General features: G+C 41.7%; 1 protein-coding gene across 17 annotated transcripts in view; it reads left to right on the top strand.

Moving 5' to 3' along the window:
* LTBP1 (latent transforming growth factor beta binding protein 1) overlaps positions 1-15,034 on the top strand; it is a 432,121-nt gene that overhangs the window by 171,279 nt on the left and 245,808 nt on the right. For 6 of the 17 annotated variants that reach the window (XM_067007826.1, XM_067007825.1, XM_067007829.1 and 3 more), the window contains one exon: positions 1,570-1,737. The exons of 1 other annotated variant lie outside the window; for it this stretch is intronic. In XM_067007826.1, coding sequence (XP_066863927.1) covers positions 1,570-1,737 — 168 coding nt within the window. 10 more of the 17 variants (XM_067007836.1, XM_067007835.1, XM_067007833.1 and 7 more) reach the window with 7 other exon arrangements.

The following is a 15,034-nucleotide window of genomic DNA, read 5'->3' as shown; positions in this document are numbered from 1 at the left end:
TTTGACCACATTTTATTTTGTTGTGGGCCTTTAGAGGCTTCTTGGATGATTTTCTGAAAACACAATGCTGGTCAAACCAAAGCAATATAAAGAGGGAGAATCTCTTCTGTTGGGCAGGGGATGGTAGAAGATAGGCTGACCCAAAGGTAGGCTTTCCTTTGCCCGCTGCAGTAACACAGTGACCACAGGAAGGGCACTGCTTCCAATCAGGCTTAAAGCTTCAAAGATGAATCATGTCTCTTCCGCTTTCTTGAGTTGCTGCTACCATTTTTGCTTTCTGCCTAGGCTCCTGGGAAGCGGAAGGACCTGGCTGGGGGCATTTCACAAATGTGGATGTCAAAACAGGGTTTCTGTATTGTGCTTTGCCTGAGTTTATATTGGGGCCTGGCTGCAAGTGGCAGTCCTGGATGAGGCCATCCCTTCTCTGTGCAACTCTGTTGTTACTGCACAAAAGCAGCCGTAGACAGTATGTAAATGCACGAGTGGCTGTGTTCCAATAAAACTTTATTTACAAAAGCAGGCAGTGGGCCAGATTTGATCCTAGGGCCATTGCTTGCTGACCCCTAATAAACATTGAAAGTTAAAACTGGCTGGAAAACATCATTTCTCATTCTCTCATGTTTTGGAGAAAAGATGAAATGACAGGTCGAGTCATAACGTGGCTGAGCCAGAATTTCCACCCAGAATCTGACTTGAAGATGAGTGTCCATTATGTGATATTGTGCTGCCTCCGCTGCGTAACAGGTGACAGCATCTGGTTTTTAAAAGAGGGCTGTATGAATGAAAGAAATACCTCCTTTAGGTGGCTTGTGAGGAGCCGCAGTGAGAGCTCCAGGGTGGCATTTTAACCGAGGCAGTCCTTTAGCCCAGGGACTTGGCCTCCTTTTCTTAGATGGACCCTGTTCACAGTAAAATAAAATATAGGTTGCATAAATTTATATGGAGAAGGAGTGCCCGGAGTTGTGAAAAAGCACTGGGCTCCTGCAGCTGCGTCACAGGATTTGATCACTTCAGCTGGGAGTGCCAGGAGATTTGAGACAGATGTTTTCAGACATGCTGCATGCCTAAAACATTTCCAGGGGTCGGGCTGCAAATAGTGACTTAATAAGTGGAGGAACAGGGAAAGTATGCAAGTCGAGGACACAAGAGTTTATTCACCACTAGGTGCACGGCCAACCTCTGTGCATTACATCTGCCTGTCAGGGCTGGCTCTTTCATCTGTCGTGCCCTCCGTACTGCTCTTTGTCTACCCGTGAATAAAGTGCAGCATTGTGGTTAGTAATCCCACTCCAGTGACTCGACTTCAAATGTGGTTTTGGAGTGCATCCCAGAGTTCTGTTTGCTAAGCTTCCTACTCCTGTTTCAGAGACACCACTGGATACAGAGCAGCGAACACTAAAGGCTTCCCTCTTTCCTTAACCTGTCGGGTTGTGGGCTCTCTCTTTCCCCCTCTCCCTCCTTTCCTTTCTCTTTTTCCTTTTTTTTTTTTTTTTTAAACCTTCCAAGGCAAGTTCATGGATACTAAGCTGATGTGTTTGTTGTTCTTTTTCTCCCTGCCTCCACTCCTAGTGAGTAACCACACTGGCCGCATCAAGGTGGTCTTTACTCCGAGCATCTGTAAAGTGACCTGCACCAAGGGCAGCTGTCAGAACAGCTGTGAGAAGGGGAACACCACCACTCTTATTAGTGAGAACGGTCACGCTGCCGACACCCTGACAGCCACGAACTTCCGAGTGGGTGAGTTCTAACTGTCCTTACCGACTAGAGTTTGAGATTGTAGCATTTAGACACCCCCTTCATTCACGCTGCTCTCTGCTTGAATGGGTTTCTGTCTGAGTTCGCATATGCTGCTTTCACGAGATCCTTTAAATTACTTTCGGAATGATTTTTAACTTGGTATTTGGTTTCTGAGAGAGGTGACAAGGAGAGTATTGCCCCTAATTGTTTATCATGTGTTCAGCCTTGTGGTGATGGGGAGCTATCGGTAGGGCAGAAGGGAAGAGGCTTTAAATTAAGACCCTAATGTACAGCTTGCATTGATCAATTTCAAATTATCTGCTCAGTGATAAGTAGAATTTATGTTAGATTTGACTCACGTTATAAAAATTGCATGGTAGTGATTAAAGTTAAACGTTTATGTCATAAATAGCCAGGTTCTAAAAAGTTTCTAAAAGTTGTCAAAAATCTGTATTTCAGTTGTAGAAAGGGATACAGACTTGCATCTTTTGCCACGTTTCTGCTGTGTATCAAAAGGCTAAATTATAAGTTGATATATGACATGGATTTGGGGGAAGATATGCTAGTGGATTACTGTCAGCACTTAAAGCCTTTTAATCTTTCATAATTGAAATATGAACTATGGTAGTTACTGCAAAAAGGCTTTTTACTTTTAAATTCTTGTTTCTTTTTTCCTACTTTGTAAATGGAGAAAGTATTGCGGACACTGCCATGTTGTCATGCAATATGGTATTTTTGTCACGGAAAAACGTCTTTTATTATTTTTTGACCAATTATGGTTTGCCATGTGTACTCAAATAATCTCAGACACCCATGATACTTTATGAGTTACTCACAAGAATAACCCAAATGTCAGACAGATAATAACACTGGCTAGATCTGGTCTTTTTATGGAATATTGCTGTTTAGTCTTGAGAGCATGTGTCTAGGGGGTGGTGGAGGGTGTCTCTTTCAAACTGATTTCCATCAAGACAAAATACAAGGAGGCAGTTTGAAGTCCTTATTAGCTCTTTGATTATCCTACTGTTTTACTGTGACTCTGGTTTCTTTTGAGGTCAAAGCACTGTTCTTGATAGGCTATACTTGGAAAAAACATGTGCCCATAGATACTATTTAAAGGGGTGTTGTTAATTTCCTGGCTATGATAGGGGTACTTCAGGCATATTTTTTTAAAAGAATTTAACTCTTAGGTGCCAAATGGCACATTATGCTTTAGCAGGACAGAGAGCTGAGTCTAATGGGAAGTGTGTTAAACTGACCATCAGGAAACTAGGTTCTGGTCCTGGTCCTGCCAGTAACTAGCTAATCCACAGGGTGTGACAGTTAGTATTTCTGGACCGTAGTGTTTCTCATCCATAAAATAAATGGCTTATATTTAGTGATGTCTAAAATTCAGTCCATCTCTAAAATCCTAGGACTTTCTATCAGTAATAAGCAAAATTGTTTTTCAGCTTTTTTACAGGGCTATAGACAAGAGAAGAAGCAATTCCCAATTAGGTTATTACGGTCTAAATGGCTTATTCCCATTTTTACTTTCCTTGAGTGCCTTCCTTACTCTCATTGCTTTTCTTCCTCCATCATCATCGATAATGTCTGCTCCTCATCCTTTTGGCATTTTTCATAAACCTTTACAGTAGGAATGACAGAGTAATTGGGTGGGTGGTAATTTTTTGGCTTACAGTGTATTCACTTCGAAACTAAATATTGGAAGGCTTTGAGAAGCAGGGGAAGTCTACTTGTTAAAACATGCTGCACACTTTCCTCTCTGGCGTTAAAGCAGATGTTTAGGAACAGGATACACACAGCCTATTCAGAATACAAAACGGAACACAACTATTTACCAAAAAATCTCAAAACTGGCACTAAAACTCTGCCACAAAAGGATTGGCAAAGTAGTTAAATTTTTAAAAAATAATAGTAAAAGGGAGAGGGCATAGTAATGAATAGTTTCACATTGGAAATCATGGGAATTGTTTCATTTATATCCTGAGCTATTTCTCTTCTGTACTTCAATTCAAATATAGGGTAATCTGACAGACAAGTTTTAAAAAGACCATCTAAAAAGACCATTTAAAAATTACCATCTTTTACTGAAGATGGTAATTTTGTAGAATTTAGAGATTATGATTCTCTAGAAATACAGAGAATTTCAAAATTCAATTTTAGGCATGTAAGGTATCTTCTGGGATTTACTGGTTTAATATAATTTTATTACTTACAGGAAGTAGTTTTCTAATTGATTTTTTTCTCACTTTCTGTATTTACAATATGTTAAATCTTTTGACAAATAAGATGTGTTACATGGAAAACAGTAGTTTGGGGACAATTCAAAATGTATTGTAACTTGTCAGCTACTCTTTGGCCTCTGATATTTAAGGCTACTAAAAGGTGGGGACTCGCAAACTTTAAGGGGCCAGATAGTAAATATTTTAGACTTTGCAGCCCATACAGTGTACGTCACAAGCACTCAACCCGGTGTGATATCATGACAACAGCCAGAGATGGTAGGTACGGGAAGGGTGTGGCTGCATTACAAAAAGTCAGTGAAGTCAGTGGGCTGAATTTGACTCTAGTGCCAGCGTTTGCCGACCCCTGCCCCAAGGAGTCAAAATAATACAGGGAAAACCGTATAGATTTCATAGTTAAGGCACCTTAATTAAATAATCCATTCTGATGATCAGAAGAGCAGAAATAATTTTTAACGTTTCCATGGTGATGTCCAGTTATTTTGAAAGAGGTAGAATGGATATTATTGTCACCATTTTTTTGGACAAGGAAACTGAGGTACTACACTGGCTTAAGTGAGTCTCCCTTCATTACACAGCAATTCAGTTGGCTGGGACTAGAGCCCAGATCTCCTTGTGTCCTCTTTAACTCTCTGGGGTCTGACTGTGATGTGTAGGAGGGACAAGTAAAGGACGAACCTGAGGGAGTTTGGTTTTCTGGGAAGGCCGGATGATATAACAGAGAATTAGCAATTGGGAGTCAAACAGCCCTGGGTTCGAATGCTGGCTTCTTCGTGTCCATTGGTCATGCTTACCTGGCTCACTGTCCTTTCCAGGTTCAGGTCACTCATCCACACAGTGCAGGTGATAATAGGTAGGTGGTGGGTTTATTAGGCACAGGGGTGACATAGGTTCCTTCCTCCCTTTTTTGTGCTGCTCCTGTTTTTTCTTTCTGTTCTATGGTGACTGTGAGTCTGGGCTGGTCAGATGTGAGAGGCAGGTACATTTCTTGTGACAATTAAGCATGTACTCTCTTTTCCTGGGAATTCAGTGGGAGAAATAACCTTAACTTCTACTTAATGTGACTCTATAAGTGAGGCCTGAATGAAGATGATGTCCAAGGGAAGTACTCTGAGATTCTAAGATAAACTCATTTTTGTGAATGTGATACTGACATGCTATAACAGAATATTTACATTAAGGGGAATTTTCTGTAAAGCAGACTTTTGTTGGGGCATTCTGACCTTTGCCTCCTTGCACTTTCCTGCCTTTGCCTTTTTACAAAATGGAAACCTATCCTCAGTTTTAATGGCTTCTTTGCATTTCATGGGGGTATAATGAGGATGACCTCCTGCGACTTTTAAGTTGTTGCTTATAGAGTTATAAGTTTCTCTAATAAGAAGAACATAGGAATTCTCTGTTGCCACAAGTAGAATATTTCAAATAAAATAATACTGTTGCTTGGCATATCTTACCTGGAGAGAGAGAGAGATTGAAAGGCAATCACAATTGCCAAGCTGACACATTTGGTTTATGTGATGCTGCTTCCTCTGAGGAGTTATGAGGGACTCGTGTCCATTAGCACCAATTGAATACTGATAAAAAGTATTTGAGAATTTAAAAACTATGATCCCATGTTATTTCATTTGGTGCTTGCTTCCCCTGAGAGAGGTAAGTGGTAGAATCCATATTTTATAGATGTGAGTACCAAGGCTTTAGTGGTTTGATCAAAGGTGACTTTAAGTCAGGATTTCTTATTCCAGGGTCTAAAAACCTCTTCTCTTCCTGAGTTGCCTCCTATGACCATGTGTTAAGTGATTATGTAGACAACATTGTGCTAGATTTTCCAGGACAAGAAAATCATAAAGCTGCCCTTGAAGAGCTTATGCTTTGAGGAGGAGATGAGGAGTGTATGTAAATAACCCTCATTTAAGGTAGAAAGCTCATAGCAGGACCTCAGAAGAGGAGATACCACTTCTAGCTGAGGAAGAATACTTTGAGAGAGAAGGGGTGGCATGTGACTTTTCTGTTCAGTTCTTTGTGCTCTCCCCAGCTGCTAAACATGTTGGCTCATAGTAGGAGTAGGTTGTCTGACGGCAGACTGATGGAGGCAGTGCAACTTGACACGATGATACGTTCCAAAATAAAGATGGATGGGAAGGGAGAGGTAAAGTTGATAAGGGAAGGAAGAATTTACCCATTTGAATGAGGCATGGAGACATGCAGGCACAGGTGGTTTGCGGAAATTGAGAGGAGTTGCATTTACTGGTGAAAGTCGGTAATCCTGGTTGGCAAGTCTGGGAAAGTAGACTGGGGCACGGCTGTGGAGCACCTTGAATTTCAAGCTTAGGAATTTGGCTTTTACTCTTTCAGAACTTACTAAAGAAGTTCTCTGAAAAGGGGACATTGCATTCTGAAAAAGAGAGAGGGAAGGTTTCTCAGTTTTTTAGGGAGGAAACTAGTGATCTAATAGTCTAAATAAGCTCTGAACAGCCCATAGTAATGATGACAACCTCTAGCTGCTTTCCGCTGTTGTGAGGTTCCGTTGCTGCCCTACACTGGGAATCTCCCCATGTATGTCAGAAAGCCAACTCAATACTACAGTGTTTTGGGGTGGAATGGAAGCGTCCTTGATGCTACACTCATTATGCAGGTTCTCCTCATAAGGATGGAAAAAAATTCACTCTCAATGAGGCATTAAATAAACCAACATCACTGCTCAGTCGGGAGAAGCATTGAGACTTTTTGGGGAGCGGCTTAGTTCAGACACTGAGTCCTTCACCTTCTTATCATTGTTTGGATCCCTTGGTGTTTATCCAGCGCAGAAACCAATGAAAGGCAACATGTCACTCTTTGAACTGGTGCATATATTTTCCCTCAACGCATTGTACAGGTTTTATGTTTTTTAAAGATTAGCCAATACAATACTAAAGAAATGGTTGCCTTTCATTTGGGCAAGTTAGAGTGCTTACGAACTTGTGCAACTTCAGCCTCATAAAATTATCTTCTAATACTGAGTGAATGTCATAATGTAGGGCACTGCCTTTATTTAAGTTGTGAAGCACCCTTAAAAGGCAGGTATTGGGAATGTTATTCATCTAACATATACTTACTGAGCACCTACTATGTGCCAGGGATTGGTTTAAGCTTTAGGAATATATAGCTATGAATAAAACAGGCAAATTCCTTGCTCTCCTGCTATATTAAAAACATGTGGCTATATATCAATAATATATGAACCTTTAGGACATTATGTTGAGTGAAATGAGCCAGTCACGAGAAGACAAATACTGTGATTCCACTTATGAAATATCTAGAATAGTCAGATTCTTAGAGAAAGAGAATGGTAGTTGCTGGTGTTGGTGGAAGGGGGGAAATAAGGAATTATTTCATGAGTACTGAATTTCAGTTTTGAAGGTAACATTCGAGAGAGTATATGAATATATAATACTTAACACTACTGAACTGTACACCTAGAAATGGCTAAGATGGTAAATTTTACATCACATGTATTTGACCAACATTTTTAAAAACTACTAAAGAGTGTACGTTACTGTCAAATGTATACTATCAAAAATATACTGTCAGAAACATTATATATGATATAATGTCAGGTAGTGACAGATGTCATGAAGAAATAAAAAGCTGAGAGGGGGAGATCATGGGGAGTGTCTGTGGGAGGTATGAATCACTATTTCAGGCATGTTAGGAAGGGCTCTCTGGTTAGATGCTATGTAAGCAGAGATTTAAATGAAGTGAGTGATGAGCTCTTGGAGGGAACATCACACACTTCATAATCGATCTCTGTGACTGTGTTTGTTATTTTATTTAAACCGTAGAGCCTCTCCAAAGGCTGGTGTGAGAAGCATTTATTCATACTCTTCCAAATGTCATTTGGGGTTAGGTTTGAGTGATGTGTTTGGTATCAGGGAATCATATTTAATAATATCTTTAGATAAAGAGCCTCATGTACAGAGGATAGACCCAAGCAAGTCTTGTGCCCCTGGGTGGAAAAATGGTCCTGGAATTATTGCAGAAGGAATCTTGGTTATTTATAATAAAAAAGGGATAGGGTCTTAGATGTAGAAACAAATTACCAAAAAAGCTGTGTCACTTCTTTCTTCAGCATTATTTTGTATAAGACAGATGACATGATTTTTGGCTGGAGATTTTAAGTAAGGGAAATAAAATCCGTTCTGTTTATGAGGGCGCGTGCGCGCGCACGCGCGCGCGTGTGTGTGTGTGTGTGTGTGTGTGTGTGTGTGTGTGTGTGTGTGTGTGTGTGTGTTGGGCGAGGGTAGTGAGTGGTAGGGAGCTTCATGGAAAGGTAGTTCCAGGGGTTGGTCGGACCAAGGAAGAGCAATAGGTTGACCCTAAAAGACAAAATTGGGAGAAAATGGGGTGCTATTTGATTGAAGATGAAGATTCTTGAAGCCGGGAAAGTGAGAGGCATCAGAGTAGGTAGTATAGAAAGTACGTCTGTAGTCAGAACAGTTTAAAAAAAAAACAACCTTAGGTAAAAGAGGGTTCAGCAGTCTGCTGGCTCTGTGAGAAAGTCATGTGTGATCGATTGCTGTTTCTAAGCTATGTCTGGCCTGTATCATGGGGGTGGATGGGACTTCTTAAAGGAGTCTTGGTAGGCTAGCCTAGGATAAATGACCTTTCAAAATTCCTTGGAGTCTGCAACACAATGTCACAAAGCATGTGTTCTTTCCTAGTCTGTCAGCCTGAGCATGTGGAATGATCTTTGGAAAACTCCAGACTGCTTAGCATAGCACGCGGGGCCCCTCCAGGATCAGCTGCCGTCTGGCTCCCTGGCTGTGCCCCTTTCTCTCTGCTTCTGCCAAACTGAGCCTCTAGGGGTGCCAAGGTCCCCCAGTGCTCCAAGCCTTCTGTGCCTCTGTTCACACTGATGCCTCTGCCTGGGGTGGTGCGCCTCCACCCAATCTGCCTGGGCATCACCCACTGCTTTTGCAAGAGTCAGCCAAGCACCACTCAGGCGACAGAGCGTCAGTTTCCTTACTTGTTGCCATGCCTGTTTCTTCCACTGAGCTCCAGACTGGGGACAGGGCCCTGTCTGCTTCACGTTGGTATCCCCGGCGCTGGTGTAGTGCCTCACTTGGGAGATGCTTAACTCATTCTGGTTGACAGAGTACATGGTCTCTGCAGGTGCCCATGTGAGGGTGGCATGTACACACCTACCCAGCACGGCTTCTTCATGACTTCTTGGGCAACGGAAATCGCGGGAGCAGAATAATCATCTGAGAAGCCTTTACAGGGCTTGGGGTCACGGGAAAGAACACATTCCAGTATCTGCAAGATGCGTGAAAAAGGGCACCTTTGTAACACTGTGCTTGGAGTTTGGATTTTACATTTTTAACACTGACTGCAGTGTTCTTTCTACTCAGGGCAAAGTGCAGTTAGATTTCCATACCTTTAGTACAGTTTCCCACTACACGGAATTCCTGCTCCCCATCCTGCATCTATCTAAATACTGACAGTCTTTTTTTTTTTTTTTTTTTTGCGGCACGCGGGCCTCTCACTGCTGTGGCCTCTCCCGTTGCGGAGCACAGGCTCCGGACGCGCAGGCTCAGCGGCCATGGCTCACGGGCCCAGCTGCTCCGCGGCATGTGGGATCTTCCCGGATCGGGGCACGAACCCGTGTCCCCTGCATCGGCAGGCGGACTCTCAACCACTGTGCCACCAGGGAAGCCCAACTGACAGTCTTTTAAGGAACAACTTCAAGTTCCATTTCAAACACTTCTGTCTGTGCTATTTTTTTTTTTTCTTCCTATTTTGCCTCTAGTCATTACCATGCCAATTGACACTCGGTGGTTTAGCTCAGGTGTATTACGGACTGGTCGCAAGCCCCTGGGCTGGTGATTGAACCTCTTTGATTGCATGCTGGTAAAATGAATCTGGTAATGCCTTGACCTTGCTGTAGAACTGTTCTGAGGCTCACGAGAAGGAGCAGGCTGGTGGTGTATGTGGGTTCCTTGGATTGCCTTGAAGATCTTTCTCTACTTCTGAAAATAACAGATCCTGCTCTTAATTAGCAAACCCTACCTCCTGTGAACTGGGGGAGAGTACTTCCCTTTCTTGGATAGGGTGTGCTACCTGTGTCACACAGAGACGGTGGTTCCTTTGTTTACTGATCCCTATAGCACAGTAGCATCAAGAAAGACACGGCAGGATGTTTCTAGTACTCCTTCATGTTGGCACTCTACTAGTACCAACTCCACTAGTGCACAGAAGGCTCTTTACTTACATTTAGGCTTGCTCTGGGCGGGTTAGACTACCCACAAAGTATTGTCAGTTACCATCATCACGTGGCAGAGACAACCTACTAGCACTGTACCCACCTCTGCCTCGGATCATGTGCCACCTCCTTGAGGGGTTCGTTTGCTTACCCAGGAAGCTCTTGCATGTTGCCAAGCCTGCTGGCAAGGGTGAGAGCATTTAAACAACGTAGCAAGCTTTGGAACCAAAAGCTACGGTCAGGAGGAAAAGTAATCATCTTGGATAGATGGGGCATCCCCAGAGATGTAAGATTATAACATTTGATCTTGCTTTGTGCTGTTCACTTGGCCGTCGTTTGTGTCATTTACCTCTGGACGCCTAGGTTGGAGTCAAATTAAAGATGCTGCTGGACTTAAAATAGATACTGAAGTCATATTTATATGATATAGTATATACCTGCAGCATTTATCGGCTTACGAGTTGGGCTCAGTTTTGCATCTGTTGTCTAAAAGTCGAACATTTGTACCAGCTTGTCATGTTCAGGTATATATAATTTTTCCAAGTGGAGGAGGAATAGTGAATTTGTATGTTGTTGGAAAAACCTCTTGGAACTAACATCACAGATGATGTGAAAATGTTTGAGGGCAGCCACTCAGTGCTCTTCAGCCTATGCAGGCCAGGAAAATAAAATAACCACCAAATGGGGAAGGATGAAGTTAGTGAGGAAGTTTGTTTGTGATTTATTTCCCAAAGTTATATCACAAAGAAAATGAGAGGAGCCAGATGCCCTTCTATTACCAGTTTAATGTAATGCTCTCACTGATGCACTTATTAAAACTCAATTTTCTGTTGAGTTGAAGGGTATGGGTTTAAGGAATGGCTTACTGCTTGACTCCATTATCTTGAATTTAGACTCATGCAATAATTACTGAAAAACTGACATGACTGCAGTGTTGGCTTTTTGTAAGATTTGGTGGAAAAAAGAACTTTATGCAGTAATGAGAGATTTCTTCACTCTGAGACCAAACTTCAGATGCCCATCAGATTCAATAAAAATTTGTTCTGGACTATGGGGACTTTCTAAGCTTTCCTAGTACAAAAACTCAGCCAAATTTTCCCTAGAAGAGGTAAAAGGGAAACTTGACATTAAAATCCTTTGCAGTGAGGAAAGCAGACCACTGCCCTTTTCCTGGCAAATTAGGAGAGTGCACTAGAACATACTTAAGTCTATTTAGCCAGATTAATAAAATATGTCACTTTTTGCCACTGCATTGTCCCTTTCTAAAGGAAGGGTGATTTATGAGTCCTTTGGATCTTCTTGTGGTATTAATAACGTCTTGAGCCAGCTGTTTTATTGGGTGTACACACAGGGTAATTAGAAACATCTGAGAGTCCTATAATGTGCCCGAAAAGCCATCATGCTGTATGGAAAAGAAAAAAAATAATGTTCATGCCAAAGTTGTGTACTTGATAAATAGATGCATTAGTATTATACAAAATTTACTCTATTCTGCCACTTTTGAAAAAGAAGCTAGGCTCTTCAGGCTGAAAATATTCTTTCATTGAAATACACTCATTGCAGAAATCATAACCTTATTTGGTAAAAGACTCCTGACTGTGCTGTTCATACAGTAATTATCATTTCCCTTCTGTCAAACTTCATCATATTATAGACCATTTTCTGCCAGAAGACGTATTTCTTCTTTTTACCTGGCAGTTACTTGAAAACCTTAGAATTCTGAGGGATCTCATTTAAGGAAATTAACTCTTAGAAACATACTGCACCAGGGACTAATAGTGCCCAATTTGCCTAATAGTCTATCCTAGAAATTGGGTTGGGTTTCAAGAGTTCTGGGCTCTGTTTTAGCTGGTTATTTGAAATCTGATCTCCAATGGTGGCTGAGTTTGAATATTTGGGTATGCAGCAATCACAGCGGCTAAGTCAGGGTCTGATTTAAATCAGGTCCTGTTCTCTCTTCCCTCAAGACAAAATCTAAGACAAGAAAACCTAACATTTGGTGGTGGCTGGTGAATGGTTCCTTTCATCTTCATTCACAAATAACAAGCCTTTATGAGAAGTCAGTGCTGAGTCAAACTGACATATCCCAGGCAGCTGTGGACAGGGCTCAAGCTGGAGGCCTCTGGTGTCTTTACAGACTGTCTTGTTCTGCATGTCCCCACTGGGTGTGCCATTTTTGTCCTTTTTGATCATTTCGAATGGGAGTTTTCATCGCCCACAGAAGCAGAATTGTAGCCAGTTGTCCATTCTGTTAGAGATTGGTGGTGACTTAATGAAGCCTCTGGACGGAGAAGTGGATGCACCTGTGTAAAAATGTTTATGGTGGGGAGGTGGGACCGTCATTAGGAGCATTAAGCATTTGGAAAGTATTTTAGGCTAGTCTTTAAGAGAAGGTACACTTGAATGATATCAAGTTGATTAAACCTGTCATAAGCCATCGTCCTTTCTGATAACGTACGATCTCTATTCTGAACTTTCCACAGTGCCTGGATTTTGACTTATGATCATGGTGCTTGAGAGCACTTTCAACACTGTAGAGAAGTTGAATTAATGGGCAATGGTCAACATGAATTTATTAGCTGGGACAGTAGAGCTGAAACTCCCCTTTCTTTGTGCCACCAAAAGCCCGCCATATTTGCTTCAGTGTGGCCTCTTCCTCTTTCCAGTGTTGTCTACTGACACATGGGTTCTGTGTCTGTCTCTGAGATCCTCTTATTTTAGGTACATGCCCAGCAGGCATAGCCTTAGCTGGGGGCTCCCTCAGTTTCCTTTCTTCCTCTGAAATATCTGGTTCGCACCCATAATGCAGATAGGAAGGGGAAAGTTGAGTTTGTCTAATGGTTCTCCACCAGGAGAAGTTTGACTTCCCAGGAGAGACATTTGACAGGGTTACGAGACATTTTTGGTTGTCCAAACTGGGAGAGGGAGGTATCCTGGCGTGTAATGGGTAGAGACCAGAAATGCCACTAAGTAGCCTACAGTGCATAGGACAGTCCCCACAACGAAGAATTATTGGCCCCAAACATCAACAGTGCCAAAGTTAAGAAGCTCTGTTGTAAGCATCGCCTTTTTCCCCATTGGACAACATCTTGGACCCACACTCTGGTAATTTTGTCCGAGTCCCTGGAGAACCCTCCCTCTTAAATCTCCAGGTAGTTCTCTAGGTAAAACCTCCAGCATTTGGACGCAAATGTATTCTGTTTGTGATGATTCTGGGCCTCAAACTGACAGCTCTTTCAGCCCTCCTCATACGAGTGTTCCCTAATAAACTGGACCCACGCCTCTGTAGGCTTGATTTGCATTTGACTGTTTATATGAGATCTCGTTGGATTTTAGAGGGTGCAAGGATCGAGATGGTTTGGGATATCTCAGGATGACTCAACAAGTAGGATTGATTGGCCTTTATTATGAGGATTCTTTAGAAACTGAAGAAATAACAAATGGGAAAACACTTAGCACAGGAGGCATTTTTTTTTAAAAAGCACATCTCAGAAGTGATTGTATAATAGAAACCACTTTTCAACACTAACCATTGCTACTGTGGATACCCGTTTGCAAAGTGTCTGTGCTATGGCTGTTGGGAAAGGAAAGAAAGCCAAGTGTGTTTATTTGAACGATAGCATTGTCACATGTTCAAATAAACACAGCACCTTGGGAGGGTACAGTTTTGTTATTTCTAACCCAGATGTCTTTACACATGCCTTTTGAAGGGTCGTGTTGCCAAGTTTGAAAGAAAAAACTATCCAAGCATTAAAAGTCTGACATATTTAACCTGTTGAAAAAAGAAAAACTTCCATGGCCAAAACACTCTAGGTTAGCTGGACAAAGAAGTATATATCACTTTTTTCAAGAGCTCACTTTTGGACAGATCAAGAGCACTAGGGAGTGAGTAAAGACATTGCCTTCACCTGCCTATAACCTCTTATAGCAGTTTTCTGTTATGTTTTGGTCATCTTGCCCAGGAAACTTGGAATTTTCACAGTTGATTCTTTGGTGCTTTTTCACTTGAATGAAATGCCTGTTCTTAATTCTGTAAATACAGCGGTGATATATTTTATTGCTTATCTTCATAAGACCCCAAACATGTAATTCACGTGGCTGATATTTTTCTGTTGTATCTTTCCTTTTGTTGTGGTAAAATATAACATTTACCATTTTCACCATTTTAAAGTGTGTACTCCAGAGGCATTGAGTACATTGACAGTGATGTACAGCCATGACCACTGTCCATTTCCAGAACTTTTCATTTTTGCAGAGACTCAATACCTATTCAACAATAACTCCCCATCCCTCTCCCTCCTTGGTCCCTGATAGCCTCTGTTCTATTTTCTGTCTCTGTAAATTTGCCTATTCTAGGTATTTCATATAAGTGGAATCATACAACATTTGTCTTTTTGTGTCTGGCTTATTTCACTTTGCATAATGTTTTCAAGATTCCTCTATGTTGTGGTGTGTGTCAAAATTCCTTTTTTAAGGCTGAATAATTCTTCGTTGTATGTATAGGCTACCTTTTGTTTCTTCATTCATCTGTTGATGGACATTTAAGTTGTTTCCATCTACTGTGAAAAAGACTGCTATGAACACGGGTGTACAAGTGCTGTTGGAGGCCCGGCTTTCATTTCTTTGTGGTCTATATCTAGAAATGGAATTGCTGGATCATATGGTAATTCTGTTTACTTTTTGAGGAATTGTCCAACTGTTTTCCACAGTGGCAGCACCATTTCACATTTCTACCAGCAGCGCACTAGGTTTCTAATATCTCTGTGTCCTCGCCAGTACTTCCTTCCCCCCCCCCCACTTTGGTAATAGGATC

Source organism: Kogia breviceps, chromosome 11 (assembly GCF_026419965.1).
Source record: "Kogia breviceps isolate mKogBre1 chromosome 11, mKogBre1 haplotype 1, whole genome shotgun sequence".
Classification (NCBI taxonomy): Eukaryota; Metazoa; Chordata; class Mammalia; order Artiodactyla; family Physeteridae; genus Kogia; species Kogia breviceps.
Note: the sequence above shows the minus strand (reverse complement) of the source record. Positions and strands in the feature narration are given on the sequence as shown.